Here is a 15446-nt window from a genome sequence, read left to right on the forward strand (position 1 = left end):
CCTGGCGGCGTAGTGTGTTACTGATGGTAGGCTTTGTTACTTTGGTCCCAGCTCTCTGCAGGTCATTCACTAGGTCCCCCCATGTGGTTCTGGGATTTTTGCTCACCGTTCTTGTGATCATTTTGACCCCACGGGGTGAGATCTTGCATGGAGCCCCAGATCGAGGGAGATTATCAGTGGTCTTGTATGTCTTCCATTTCCTAATAATTGCTCCCACAGTTGATTTCTTCAAACCGAGCTGCTTACCTATTGCAGATTCAGTCTTCCCAGCCTGGTGCAGGTCTACAATTTTGTTTCTGGTGTCCTTTGACAGCTCTTTGGTCTTGGCCATAGTGGAGTTTGGAGTGTGACTGTTTGAGGTTGTGGACAGGTGTCTTTTATACTGATAACAAGTTCAAACAGGTGCCATTAATACAGGTAACAAGTGGAGGACAGAGGAGCCTCTTAAAGAAGAAGTTACAGGTCTATGAGAGCCAGAAATCTTGCTTGTTTGTAGGTGACCAAATACTTATTTTCCACCATAATTTGCAAATAAATTCATAAAAAATCCTACAATGTGATTTTCTAGATTTTGTTTTCTCAATTTGTCTGTCATAGTTGACGTGTACCTATGATGAAAATTACAGGCCTCTCTCATCTTTTTAAGTGGGAGAACTTGAACAATTGGTGGCTGACTAAATACTTTTTTCCCCCACTGTATATCTTGTGTGATTTGTTACCCTTTATGTGTGTGTCTTTACGTAGGTTTCCCAGACACAGATTAAGCCTATCCTGGACTAAAGTGCACTAAATGGAGAATCTCCATTGAATGCTTCTTAGTGTAGGACTAGGCTTAATCTGTGTCTGGGAATCCAGCCCTTCTGTATCATGCCTTATGCCTGATCTCATTCTGTCCTCAGCTACCTGCTGCATGTGTTCATGGAGGCGGGCTGTCTGGAGTGGTGTGTTGTGATTGGTCTGATCCTGAGAGAGGCCACGGTCATCAAGCAGGTGGTCAACTTCCTGGACAGCCCAGAGGTTCCTCCTGAGACCGTCCAAAGTATCCGCTCCGGCCTGCTGGGAGTTGATGCGTGGGCCTCCACAGACTGGTCAGTCTTCTTTTCTTTCTTTTTCTTTCTTTCTTTCTTTCGTTCTTTCGTTCTTTCGTTCTTTCGTTCTTTCGTTCTTTCTTTCTTTCTTTCTTCCTTCTAGGGGAACTGTTGCTGCACATGTGTGCACGTCTATGACAAAAATCCAATGAATGCTTGAAATTGCTATGAATACTGACTCCCTCGCTCTCCTCCTCCCTATAGCCTGGGCTATAAACCATTCCTGAACCTGATCCGGCCCCAGCTGCAGAAGCTAATAGAGACTGCTGTGGAGCAGGTCCAGCCTGAAGCCTTCCAGCCAGGGGCTTCCAACCCCAACTCCAAGCTGGCTGAGCCCCAGCCTGGAGGCCCCAGGGCAGAGGACAGTAGAGGGCCTGCTCCCTTGGGTCTGACCCTGCCCTTGGAGCCCTCTGGAGGGTTAGTGACAGAGGACGGAGGAGCTCCTGAGGAGCAGGAGGAGCAGGCGGCGGACGAGGGGGCGTATGACTGCACCCTGTCCTGACGTGCCCTGTCCTGACCTGGGTCGTGTTCATTAGCCACCAAATGGGCTGGAACAGGGAGGGACTACATAAAACGTTTTTGCTACGGTGTGTGCCCTACTGAATACAGCCCTGTCATAACCTCTGACCTTGCTGGGCAGGTGAAGGGGTGTGTGATGGGACACAGGACGAGAAAGAGGAGGAGCAGGCGGAAGTGGAGAGACACACAGGGAGCCTCAAAGACGGAACACTGCATTGTGGGTCTGGAACCAGTTTGTTGGCTGATGTGGACCCAGATATTTTGCATCGACCATAAGTGTGTGTGTGTGCTTGTTTATGTGAGGCTTTTGTGTGCGTTACTATACTTTGGGTGTAAAATATTTGGAAGCCTCAAACGCAAGAGGAAGCTCTCTATTTGTTTCTCTCCTGTCCGGATATTCATCCATCCCATTGCTGGAGCAGGGTCTGTCTGAGTGGGCTTCTTCTGTGGTTAAGAGTGTCAGTATTATTCACTTGATTATGGACTTGAGTCACTGCAGACGACGCTTGCCAGGACACAGCCAATTCATAACACCCATTCAAAAACAAAGGCTTACCTAAGATATAGATACTGTACGACAGGTGGTTCAAACCTCTACTCCCCATGTATTTAAAAAAAAGAATTTGATCACAGACCAAGGTTTTGCAGATTATGAGTTTGGGCTAGTCAGGCTTTATTCCGGGATTAAGTGTTCAAGCACAAAGCAGGTAGTTTGTGTTGCAATTTTGCTTTTTACCAAAAATGTGCTTTTCAGATCAGAGAATTGCTCGCTGTCTGTCTGTGTTGCATTCTGGATTGTGGTCTCGGCTCGGCTTTAGTGTCTGTTTAGATAGAAATGTATACTGCTCGGCTGGCTTTTCTGTGTGAAGTGGTGTGAGCCACGTGCTGTTAGGGACGTGTTAGGGATGAACAAAAAGCATATGTGATATTCTCAGACAGACCTGTCACATATTAACCTTTTATTGACGGCCATTTCACGTAACTGAACAGTAAACCTTTATATTTTTTCACAGTTTGTACAAACGTCTATTGTACTTTGTTGTGGAGTAAGTTCAAATATAACTTTGGTACTTTTGGCAAGAAATCGCCCCTGAAACCAACCAACTGTGTGCTGGACAAGTTCTAAACTTTTTATGAGATGCATGTGTTGAGCAAGGGGAGGAGTCTCGTATTTTCATACCTCATACTGTACAGTGGATTTTAAGATATTTTATGATACCTTTGTCAATAATGTGATGGTATTCTACATCTATAGCATTCATTTAGGAAATGATGTCCCCTTATTACGATGCTAGACTGGTGTGAGAATGCTCTTGGTCAAGAGCGAAGACGTGTGTGTGATGACCTGGATTGGTCGTGTATGTTGTTGACGAGGGCCTGATAAGGCCTCAACCAGGGGCGGCAGGTAGCCTCAAGGTTAGAGCATTGGGCCAGTAACCGAAAGGTTGCTGATATGAATACCGGAACCGACAAGGTGAAAAAATATGTTGCTGTGCCCTTGAGCAAGGCACTTAACCCTAATTGCTCCTTGGGCGCTGTACAATGGTGACCCTGGCTGTGACCCCACTCCCAGCGGGACTCTCAAGGGGAGTTCGGATATGCAAAAAAACATTACAAACTTGTGTGCAACAGAACAAATATAAGCACCCCCCAAATTAATTAAACCAAACCAAGACTGACTCCTGAAGGGAGAATCTAACGATATCTGAGGACAAACTAAATTATTATGATGATCCTGACCTGCATCTTCACACACATGCTTGGCTCGAGAATTGAAACATTACTGCTCAATTAATTGGATCCAAAGGGAAGCAAACCATCAAAGAAACAAAACTATATTCTTTCACTTTGTATTGATAGCATCTTATGCCAGAGTTCACTTTTATTCGCCCCTTTTTAAAGACAAAAAACATTGGTGTTAACACAACGTCATATATCAATATAGTTTTTTAAAGGTAGGACTGTGTTTATCTCTTATCAGTGATCTTTGTGTTGCCTTGGCAATTGCTGTGGAGTTGAAGAGGTCCTATACTATTTAATGTATTCAGACTGAATATGTCCATCGTTTCTATAAGGATATAGGTCTATAATATCTTGGTCGTTATCACCGTGGTAACATACCAAAACCTTGATCATAAATGGTGATACTGATAACAATGACTTAAGAGAATCTCCAACACAGAAGCGGCTGTGTGTGTACGATGTAACTGCAAAGACCAAGTGGTATTACATCTGTTAATGATTTATTTTGTTGACTAAGTACAGTATCCTCGCATGGAATCAAGCTTTTGGTTGTTAGTGTTATTATTATTTATTGGTTGTATTATTATTGCTATTCTGAATAATTGTCATTTTTATTATTCAAATTGTTTTTATTTTGTCTGTATCAAAGCAACTAATCAATAACTATTTAATTGCTTTTGCCTCAACATACTGTAGTGATCTGAGTCATCATTAGGCCCAGGCCCATATTCCACCGCCTGACCCTAAAAGAGCTCTCCACCGAAACAGCCTGTCAAACTGGGCATCAATTCATTACGCGTCTCAGAGTAAGAGTGCTAGGGTCAGTTTTGTTTTTCAGATCATAATATATAAGATTACATGGACAAGGGGGATCGGAGTTTAATCAAGTGTGTTTGTCCGGGGCTACAACAAAAATGTGTGCTGTTTGGGGATACTCGAGTTGGAGTTGGGAAACACTGGTATAGAGGAGTAGCTTAGCTCAGTACTGATCTAGGATCAGATCCCCCCTTGTCCATGTAATCTTATACATTATGATCTGAAAAGCAAAACTGATCCTAGCACTCCTACTCTGAGACGCGTTATGAATAGGGGCCCAGGGATACTCGAGGACTGGAATTGGGAAAACACTGCTCTGGACAACTGTTGGTGCTCTGAACACAGCGGTTCTGTTTCACTTACTGCGCATGTAGGCGATGTTCCTCTATTATATTAGGTCCCTACAACTACAGACAGTACAGCAATGGTGTCCACTTACTTACAGTAAGTACATCAGTATTAAATTGTGCAATTCTGAAATGTTACTTTGTTTCAGCTTTTTTTTCAGTTTTTTTTCTTTTGATTTGAATCCTTTTATTTTGACAGGTTTGTTCTTATTTTCACTTATTTTCAGCCTTCATTTGCATTCTCTGCTCCAACTGTTTGCTGTCACTCATACAGACCAAAATATTTGTATTTTAAACATTATTTTGCTGCAGCTTACTATGTTTGTAGTGTACATGGTTGATTGGTTGCAGTTTGTATTTTGTTTTGGCTCTATTCTTATTCTCATTTATTGTTCTGCAGCATTAAGAAAATCCCTTTGTACGGTCACGACGACTGTACACCGCATTGATGTGCTTAGCTATATTCCATTTCTGCTTTCAGGACAGTACAGTATATGCAGTCAGCGGCTTACTTTACTGCCTGCTCTCAAACTGTGAAGTTTACCTAACATAAATACAGTACTTGGCTAACCAAAGACAAGTGTTCAGAGGCTTTCGGTCGGTGTGTGCAGGTTGTTGAGAAGATGAGTGCTTGTATAGAGGTACAATGAATATACCACACCCCTCCCTCCGTGATGAGAAAGATAACCAACCATTTGACGCTCAAACCAATTTTTCAGTTCTCAAGAACGTTTTTCTGTATCATATAGAAATGGATATTATGATTATACACTTACATGTTTCTGTCTGATCTGAGGATGAGAAGTCTATTGTTTTGTGTGTCTTTGCTGCTGGGAAAAGCACAGTCAGACATGACACGGTGGTACTGTGTTCAAGCAAAGCCGGTATCAAGGACGTTATAAGAAAGTATCTGGTTCATACACACACTATATAGGTGATCAAAGACATACTGAGTGGAAGAGGACTCTTTTACTTCATATTGTATGATAAAGTATTGCCTATCTATGACACAGAAACATTACCTGGGTCATGCAGACAGTTGGACATCTTCAATGCAGTGTACAGTATAGATAGTGTTTCTTGTACAATTAGCCTTTTCTACTAATTTTGTTTTCTATTTTATTTTTTTCCTGTACATAAAGAACAATAAATTATTTTTTAAAAACAAAACAAATTTTTATTTGTCTTTTTTTCCCCCCATTGCAATTTATATTTTCAAGAAGAAGACTACCAAAAATAACGGTTAAATCATGTATTAAGCACTTTATTGCTGTACATGGTGGTATCTTAATTTGGACACGTGTTTATTTCAAGCTTCTTTTTGTAATGAAGTCCATTAATCAAAATGTTAGCCAAATCATTCCCATAAATTATATGAACCATGTTAATCCCATCTTTGTCATGATATAATAACTGATTTAAAGGTATGGTTAGGGGGTAACTCCAGTTGACAGAAAATGTACAGTGCCTTCGGAAAGTATATTTTCCACATTTTGCTACGTTACAGCCTAATTCTAAAATGGATTAAATAAATGAAAATCCTCAGCAATCTACACACAATACCCCATATTGACAAAGCGAAAACTGGTTTAGAGAAATGTTTGCAAATGTATGAAAATTTAAATACACGTATTTACATAAGTATTCAGACCCTTTGCTATGAGACTTGAAATTGAGCTCAGGTACATCCTGTTTTCATTGATCATCTTTGAGATGTTTCTACAACTTAATTGGAGTCCACCTGTGGTAAATTCAATTGATTGGACATGATTTGGAAAGGCACACACCTGTCTATATAAGGTCCCACAGTTGACAGTGCATGTCAGAGCAAAAACCAAGCAATGAGGTCAAAGAAATTGTCTGTGGAGCTCCGAGACAGGATTGTGTCGAGGCACAGACCTGGGGAAAGGTACCAAAAAATGTCTGCAGCATTGAAGGTTCCCAAGAACACAGTGGCCTCCATCATTCTTAAATGGAAGAAGTTTGAAACCACCAAGTCTCTTCCTAGAGCTGGCCGCCCAGCCAAACTGAGCAATCGGGGAGAAGGGTCTTGGTCAGGGAGGTGACCAAGAACCCGATGGTCACTCTGACAGAGCTCCAGAGTTCCTCTGTGGAGATGGGAGAACCTTCCAGAAGGACAACCATCTCTGCAGCACTCCACCAATCAGGCCTTTATGGTAGAGTGGCCAGACGGAAGCCACTCCTCAGTAAAAGGCACATGACAGCCTGCTTGGAGTTTGCCAAAAGGCACCTAAAGGACTCTCAGACCACGAGAAACAAGATTCTCTGGTCTGATGAAACCAAGATTGAACTCTTTGACCTGAATGCCAAGCGTTACGTCTGGAGGAAACCTGGCACCATCCCTATGGTGAAGCATGGGTGGCAGCATCATGCTGTGGGGATGTCTTTCAGCGGCAGGGACTGGGGAGACTAATCAGGACAACGACCCTAAGCACACAGCCAAGACAAAACAGGAGTGGCTTCGGGACAGGTCTCTGAATGTCCTTGAGTGGCTCAGCCAGAGCTTGGACTTGAACCCGATCAAACATCTCTGGAGAGACTTGAAAATAGCTGTGCAGCAACGCTCCCCATCCAACCTGACAGCGCTTGAGAGGATCTGCAGAGAAGAATGGAAGAAACTCCCCAAATACAGGTGTGCTAAGCTTGTAGCGTCATACCCAAGAAGACACTAGGCTGTAATTGCTGCCAAATGTGCTTCAACAAAGTACTGAGTAAAGGGTCTGAATACTTATGTAAATGTGATATTTCCGTTTTTTATTTGCAAACATTTCTAAAAACCTGTTTTTGCTTGTCATTATGGGGTATTGTGTGTAGATTGACGAGGGGAAAAAAATATTTAATTAATTTTAGAATAAGGCTGTAACATAAAAAAATGTGGAAAAAAGTCAAAGGGTCTGAATACTTTCCGAATGCACTGTACATACCCCTGTGCCCATCTCAGGGCAACATGATCCATCCAAGGTCTCAGCTGGATGCCTAAAATGTGAGAAATGTAAACAAGATGCTACAGTAGTGTGTGTGTGTATATATGGATGGAGTTCCAAGAAAATACATGTGTGATGTGCCCCTCTGTGTCAATGTTGAAATGCCATAAATGGAAGATGACAAAGGAGATAGTGATGAGAGTGAGAGCATACAGTCGTGGTCAAACGTTTTGAGAATGACACAAATATTAATTTTCAAAAAGATTGCTGCCTCAGTTTTTATGATGGCAATTTGCATATACTCCAGAATGTTATGAAGAGTGATCAGATGAATTGCAATTAATTGCAAAGACCCTCTTTGCCATGAAAATGAACTTAATCCCCCAAAAAAATTCCACTGCATTTCAGCCCTGCCACAAAAGGACCAGCTGACATCATGTCAGTGATTCTCTCGTTAACACAGGTGAGTGTTGACGAGGACAAGGCTGGAGATCACTCTGTCATGCTGATTGAGTAAGAATAACAGACTGGAAGCTTTAAAAGGAGGGTGGCGCTTGAAATCATTGTTCTTCCTCTGTTAACCATGGTTACCTGTAAGGAAACACGTGCCGTCATCATTGTTTTGCACAAAAAGGGCTTCACAGGCAAGGATATTGCTGCTAGTAAGATTGCACCTAAATCAACCATTTATCGGATCATCAAGAACTTCAAGGAGAGAGGTTCAATTGTTGTGAAGAAGGCTTCAGGGCGCCCAAGAATGTCTAGCAAGCGCCAGGACTGTCTCCTAAAGTTGATTCAGCTGCGGGATCAGGGCACCACCAGTGCAGAGCTTGCTCAGGAATGGCAGCAGGCAGGTGTGAGTGCATCTGCACGCACAGTGAGGCGAAGAATTTTGGAGGGATGGCCTGGTGTCAAGAAGGGCAGCGAGGAAGCCACTTCTCTCCAGGAAAAACATCAGGGACAGACTGATATTCTGCAAAAGGTACAGGGATTGGACTGCTGAGGACTGGGGTAAAGTTATTTCTCTGATGAATCCCCTTTCCGATTGTTTGGGGCATCCGGAAAAAAGCTTGTCCGGAGAAGATAAGGTGAGCGATACCATCAGTCCTGTCATGCCAACAGTAAAGCATCCTGAGACCATTCATGTATGGGGTTGCTTCTCAGCCAAGGGAGTGGGCTCACTCACAATTTTGCCTAAGAACACAGCCATGAATAAAGAATGGTACCAACACATCCTCAGAGAGCAACTTCTCCCAACCATCCAAGAACAGTTTGGTGACGAACAATGCCTTTTCCAGCATGATGGAGCACCTTGCCATAAGGCAAAAGTGATAACTAAGTGGCTCTGGGAACAAAACATCTACATTTTGGGTCCATGGCCAGGAAACTCTCCAGACCTTAATCCCATTGAGAACTTGTGGTCAATCCTCAAGAGGCGGGTGGACAAACAAAAACCCACAAATTCTGACAAACTCCAAGCATTGATTATGCAAGAATGGGCTGCCATCAGTCAGGATGTGGCCCAGATGTTAATTGACAGCATGCCAGGGCGGATTGCAGAGGTCTTGAAAAAGAAGGGTCAACACTGCAAATATTGACTCTTTGCATAAACTTAATGTAATTGTCAATAAAAGCCTTTGACACTTATGGAATGCTTGTAATTATACTTCAGTATACCATAGTAACATCTGACAAAAATATCTAAAAACACTGAAGCAGCAAACTTTGTGAAGACCAATACTTGTGTTATTCTCAAAACTTTTGACCACGACAGTACAGTATGAAAATAAAGACCCCTCGGGATATAAAATGAGTGTGGGGTGCCCTCGTGTCTCCTTTTTGTCCATTTGAGGATGCTACAGTCCCCCCCTGGTGGAGGTTCTTGGAACTGCTATTTAAGTTAGAGCAGAGTTTGACAAAAACCTTCAAAGGTGGTGATGCTATGTTGCGTTTTATCTTGAATACCAGGCAGACGTTTGAGTACGGAATGAAATGGTGTAAACTGAACAGGTTAAACTTGTTGAGTACACTCTTCAAAAAAGGGGTTCCAACAGGGTTCTTTGGCTGTCACCAAAGTAGAACCATTTTTGGTTCCAGTAACAACCCTTTTGGGTTCCACGTAGAACCCTCTGTGGAATGGAACCCAAAATGGTTCTACATAGGCACAGAAGGGGTTCTACCTGGAACCAAAAAGTGTTCTCCTATGGCGACAGCGGAATAATATTTTTAGGTTCTAGATAGCACCTTTTTTTCTGAGTGCAGGCCTATATTGCAGTTGTGGTTCCGTGGTTTTCTGTAAAAAAAAAAAAAAAGTTAATTGAGTTAAGATAATCAGAAATACTATGAAACATCCCCATTTTAGCACACATTTGCAAGCAGGCAAAGTAACCTTTTATTCGTGCTGAGGTATGATCACATGCAAACAAAAGATAAACATTTAGAAAACAATTAAGAAATTGACAAAAGTCGTTAATGTTATGAAATAAAACAAAACTTGTTGATCAAGTGTAGAAGTTTAAATTGCATTAACAGAAATTACCGTAAATCAACATTGTAGATGATAAAAAACGGAATTAACGGTTCACATTTGCTGGTGGTGATATAATGGGAAATGTATCAACATTAACCAACAAAGGGTAGCCTAAACAATTCACACAATGACACAATAAATGCGCACAATTTGTCGGGAGACAGAAACATGCCTTTAGTGCGTTTTCGCCACACATTCCCCCCTTGTCTATACATTTTCTTAATTATACTCAATACATATAGCCTAATATTTACAAGGAATAGGCGTAACCTTAAAAACGTGGTCAGGTATAAAGCAGTAGTGTACATTGTTGGTAATCCCCATTGACTGAGGATGAGGGGTCACCATTATGAAGTTTGATTGAAATTATCCAACCATATTTAGAAATTTGGTTTAATATAATAAACTACATTTATCAATCTGACTCCATTATTATGTGAATAAATGCAACAGCCCATGTGTGTCTCTGGAGGATCTAGCAAGATAGCGAATCATTGCATCACCGACTCAGGATGACTATAATGAGCATGTATGTGTCTAACTTGCACCGTTATGCAATTATGAAGAGACGAGATACAAATAGCTAATCCTGGAAACCAATGTTCTAGCATTCATTTATTGAGGCAAGCAGATCAGAGATGTCAAGGTGGTACCCCAGAATATGCCATGTGTATAGTGTCTATAACAACTACCAATAGACCTTCTAAATTATAAGCGTATGGTCAACTAAAGAATTACTCTGTAAAACGAGGAATGCAGTTACTCTATTCAACTAATAGGATGTATTAGTCATGAAAGAATTGACACAAACAATTAGTGTACATGAAATAAATGATACATTACAGAATTATAGAGTATGACTGTCACCAATAGGCTAAAACAACGTGGTAACGCGTGTCTTCAGTTCAGAATAATCTCTATGAGAGAAAATTGTGATCTGATACACAAGAGCAAGTTCTCAAAGTATGAACGAATTCACTGTCCTTTTAACCAAATTCAAGCAAAAACTCATGCCCAACCTGAATTAACATTTCTTTGCACTTTGCTAGTTAAACAAAAGACAGGAAAAGACAGCCAGATTCTAATCAACTATATTTAAAAGATAGGAGCCCACCCTTGTGCCGTTTCCTCAAATACCCACAGTTTCCCTGTAACAATAAATCCATAGCACTTGCAGTACAATAAAATATATCAAAATTCATAGCTCTTTATGAACTCTTGAACAATCCAAACATGACCATTTAATTCACACAGTAACATTCATTCTTTCAACCCATTAAACATTTTTTAAAATAAGAAACAGTTTGAAGGAAACAAATACACCCTAGGGAAGTGTAAAATAAGCAAAACTTTAAATAAAAGTGAATTGTCCCTTTAAGCTTGGCCCTGGAAAGGTCAGAACCAGAGATGCTAGAGATATAACCATCCATCTAAAGGCACTGTAGCCTTTTAACTGAAAATATAGATAGTGATGCTAAAGACTGATGCTTTTGACCTCGTGCTTGTTGACAGAGCTGGCAGGAGGTAGAAAATGCAAGGCCATTGATACAAAACAGTTCGGCAGAGAGAGTTAAAAAAAACAACGCCTTAACTACCCCTAATCCCACAAAAAAAGGAAAACTCCGGTGGACCATGCCTTTGTCAGTAAGTTAGTCCTACTGTTACTATATATAAAAAAGTGTGGAGGGGAAGCAGGCCCAACGGGCCCAGTATCTCAGCATCGGTACATATGATAATTCTAGGTGTCAGTATCGGTACATGTGATAGGTGGAGACCCAGGAAGAGGGGAAGGCCCACTTGGGGAACCTCTGTAGCATGTCGTCTAGCTGAACAGTCCTCTGGTCCTCTCCAAAGCAGTAATTAGATGAGATGGCTACTGAGATCATCCCCTCTGGGCCCAACGGGTCCTCCTCTCTGGGAGGCTATAGAGGAGAAATACAGACACAAACATATATGGACAATATATAAATATACACACAATGATATGTACACTGTGCACAATACAAACATTCCTACAAAAGGTTAATGTGCACAAATTCCTGTCAAGCTTTTGAAAATACATTGTGCATGAAAAAAGGAATGTTTGAAACTAAGAGCTAACCCAGCAGGCAAAACTGGTCCAAATGATGTCATTACAACCAGATAACAACCAGTTCTGATTGTCACCAGCTTTGCCTGCTTGGAACCTTAAATCCCTAATAGTCAGTACCTGTATTTCGAACCAGAAGTTCCAGGCGGGGGCGTCCAGGCCGTGGGTGTAGAATATGAGGTACTCTCCAGCCAGGTTAAAGTGGGGGGTGCTGTCCCCAAACGACCAGCTAGACAGAGAGGCCCCTCGGTGGAGCATGAGGTAGAGGGACATGTGGCTGGGACCTGGAGGACACACACACAGTGAATTCAGAAAGTATTCAGACCCCATTACTTTTTCCACTTTGTTATGTTACAGCTTTATTCTACAATGGATAAAAGTGTTTTTTTCCCTCATCAATCTACACACAATACCCCATAAGGACAAAGCAAAAACAAGTTTGTAGAAATGTTTGGCTAATTTATAAATAATAATAATGATCGGGTTCAAGTCCGGGCTCTGGCTGGGCCACTCAAGGACATTCAGAGACTTGTCCCGAAGCCAATCCTGTTTTGTCTTGGCTGTGTGCTTAGGGTCGTTGTCCTGTTGGAAGGTGAACCTTTGCCCCAGTCTGAGGTTCTGAGCGCTCTGGAGCAGATCAATGGAAACAGGATGCACCTGAGCTCAATTTCGAGTCTCATAGCAATGGGTCTGAATACTTATGCAAATAAGGTATTTCTGTTTTTTATTTGTAATATATTGGCAGCAATTTCTAGAAACCTGTTTTCGCTTTGTCATTATGGGACATTGGGTGTAGATTGCATTCGTAAAGTATTCAGAAGCCTTGACTTTTTCCACATTCTAAAATGGATTACATTATTTTCTTCCCCTCAATCTACACACAATAGCCCATAATGACAAAGGTTTGTATTTTTTTGTGCAAAATAATATAACATAAAAAACAGAAATAACTTATTTACATAAGTATTCAGATCCTTTGCTATGAGACTCGAAATTGAGCTCAGGTGCATCCTGTTTTCATTGATCATCTTTGAGATGTTTCTACAACTTAATTGGAGTCCACCTGTGGTAAATTCAATTGATTGGACATGATTTGGAAAGGCACACACCTGTCTATATAAGGTCCCACAGTTGACAGTGCATGTCAGAGCAAAAACCAAGCAATGAGGTCAAAGAAATTGTCTGTGGAGCTCCGAGACAGGATTGTGTCGAGGCACAGACCTGGGGAAAGGTACCAAAAAATGTCTGCAGCATTGAAGGTTCCCAAGAACACAGTGGCCTCCATCATTCTTAAATGGAAGAAGTTTGAAACCACCAAGTCTCTTCCTAGAGCTGGCCGCCCAGCCAAACTGAGCAATCGGGGGAGAAGGGTCTTGGTCAGGGAGGTGACCAAGAACCCGATGGTCACTCTGACAGAGCTCCAGAGTTCCTCTGTGGAGATGGGAGAACCTTCCAGAAGGACAACCATCTCTGCAGCACTCCACCAATCAGGCCTTTATGGTAGAGTGGCCAGACGGAAGCCACTCCTCAGTAAAAGGCACATGACAGCCTGCTTGGAGTTTGCCAAAAGGCACCTAAAGGACTCTCAGACCACGAGAAACAAGATTCTCTGGTCTGATGAAACCAAGATTGAACTCTTTGACCTGAATGCCAAGCGTTACGTCTGGAGGAAACCTGGCACCATCCCTATGGTGAAGCATGGGTGGCAGCATCATGCTGTGGGGATGTCTTTCAGCGGCAGGGACTGGGAGACTAATCAGGACAACGACCCTAAGCACACAGCCAAGACAAAACAGGAGTGGCTTCGGGACAGGTCTCTGAATGTCCTTGAGTGGCTCAGCCAGAGCTTGGACTTGAACCCGATCAAACATCTCTGGAGAGACTTGAAAATAGCTGTGCAGCAACGCTCCCCATCCAACCTGACAGCGCTTGAGAGGATCTGCAGAGAAGAATGGAAGAAACTCCCCAAATACAGGTGTGCCAAGCTTGTAGCGTCATACCCAAGAAGACACTAGGCTGTAATTGCTGCCAAATGTGCTTCAACAAAGTACTGAGTAAAGGGTCTGAATACTTATGTAAATGTGATATTTCCGTTTTTTATTTGCAAACATTTCTAAAAACCTGTTTTTGCTTGTCATTATGGGGTATTGTGTGTAGATTGACGAGGGGAAAAAAATATTTAATTAATTTTAGAATAAGGCTGTAACATAAAAAAATGTGGAAAAAGTCAAAGGGTCTGAATACTTTCCGAATGCACTGTACATACCCCTGTGCCCATCTCAGGGCAACATGATCCATCCAAGGTCTCAGCTGGATGCCTAAAATGTGAGAAATGTAAACAAGATGCTACAGTAGTGTGTGTGTGTATATATGGATGGAGTTCCAAGAAAATACATGTGTGATGTGCCCCTCTGTGTCAATGTTGAAATGCCATAAATGGAAGATGACAAAGGAGATAGTGATGAGAGTGAGAGCATACAGTCGTGGTCAAACGTTTTGAGAATGACACAAATATTAATTTTCAAAAAGATTGCTGCCTCAGTTTTTATGATGGCAATTTGCATATACTCCAGAATGTTATGAAGAGTGATCAGATGAATTGCAATTAATTGCAAAGACCCTCTTTGCCATGAAAATGAACTTAATCCCCCCAAAAAAATTCCACTGCATTTCAGCCCTGCCACAAAAGGACCAGCTGACATCATGTCAGTGATTCTCTCGTTAACACAGGTGAGTGTTGACGAGGACAAGGCTGGAGATCACTCTGTCATGCTGATTGAGTAAGAATAACAGACTGGAAGCTTTAAAAGGAGGGTGGCGCTTGAAATCATTGTTCTTCCTCTGTTAACCATGGTTACCTGTAAGGAAACACGTGCCGTCATCATTGTTTTGCACAAAAAGGGCTTCACAGGCAAGGATATTGCTGCTAGTAAGATTGCACCTAAATCAACCATTTATCGGATCATCAAGAACTTCAAGGAGAGAGGTTCAATTGTTGTGAAGAAGGCTTCAGGGCGCCCAAGAATGTCTAGCAAGCGCCAGGACTGTCTCCTAAAGTTGATTCAGCTGCGGGATCAGGGCACCACCAGTGCAGAGCTTGCTCAGGAATGGCAGCAGGCAGGTGTGAGTGCATCTGCACGCACAGTGAGGCGAAGAATTTTGGAGGATGGCCTGGTGTCAAGAAGGGCAGCGAGGAAGCCACTTCTCTCCAGGAAAAACATCAGGGACAGACTGATATTCTGCAAAAGGTACAGGGATTGGACTGCTGAGGACTGGGGTAAAGTTATTTCTCTGATGAATCCCCTTTCCGATTGTTTGGGGCATCCGGAAAAAAGCTTGTCCGGAGAAGATAAGGTGAGCGATACCATC

General features: G+C 42.1%; 2 protein-coding genes across 2 annotated transcripts in view; one reads left to right on the forward strand and one right to left on the reverse strand.

Moving 5' to 3' along the window:
* LOC121582881 (guanine nucleotide exchange factor subunit RIC1) overlaps positions 1-3075 on the forward strand; it is a 72730-nt gene extending 69655 nt beyond the window's left edge. The window contains exons 26-27 of the mRNA XM_041899033.2: positions 900-1088; positions 1293-3075. Of these exons, the coding sequence (XP_041754967.1) occupies positions 900-1088; positions 1293-1590 (487 nt within the window). The 3' untranslated portion in view covers positions 1591-3075. The remainder of the gene's footprint in view (positions 1-899; positions 1089-1292) is intronic.
* Positions 3076-9811: 6736 nt separating this feature from the next.
* LOC123492596 (endoplasmic reticulum metallopeptidase 1-like) lies at positions 9812-12360 on the reverse strand. The gene is made up of 2 exons (XM_045225212.1): positions 12198-12360; positions 9812-11910 (listed from the first exon to the last, which is right to left on the reverse strand). Exons 1-2 carry the CDS (start codon positions 12348-12350, stop codon positions 11734-11736), a joined length of 330 nt encoding a protein of 109 aa, XP_045081147.1. The 5' UTR covers positions 12351-12360; the 3' UTR covers positions 9812-11733.
* Between the last annotated feature and the right edge of the window lie 3086 nt (positions 12361-15446).

This window comes from Coregonus clupeaformis, chromosome 15, assembly GCF_020615455.1.
Source record: "Coregonus clupeaformis isolate EN_2021a chromosome 15, ASM2061545v1, whole genome shotgun sequence".
Taxonomy (NCBI): Eukaryota; Metazoa; Chordata; class Actinopteri; order Salmoniformes; family Salmonidae; genus Coregonus; species Coregonus clupeaformis.

What these genes read in the sequence shown, in the direction of transcription:
- LOC123492596 (XM_045225212.1), bottom strand. Translation starts at nt 12,350, where the DNA reads ATGTCCCTCTACCTCATGCTCCACCGAGGGGCCTCTCTGTCTAGCTGG. An exon ending in ACTTCTGGTTCGAAATACAG is followed by an intron (nt 11,911 to 12,197) that starts GTACTGACTATT and finishes TCTCCTCTATAG; the next exon opens with CCTCCCAGAGAGGAGGACCC.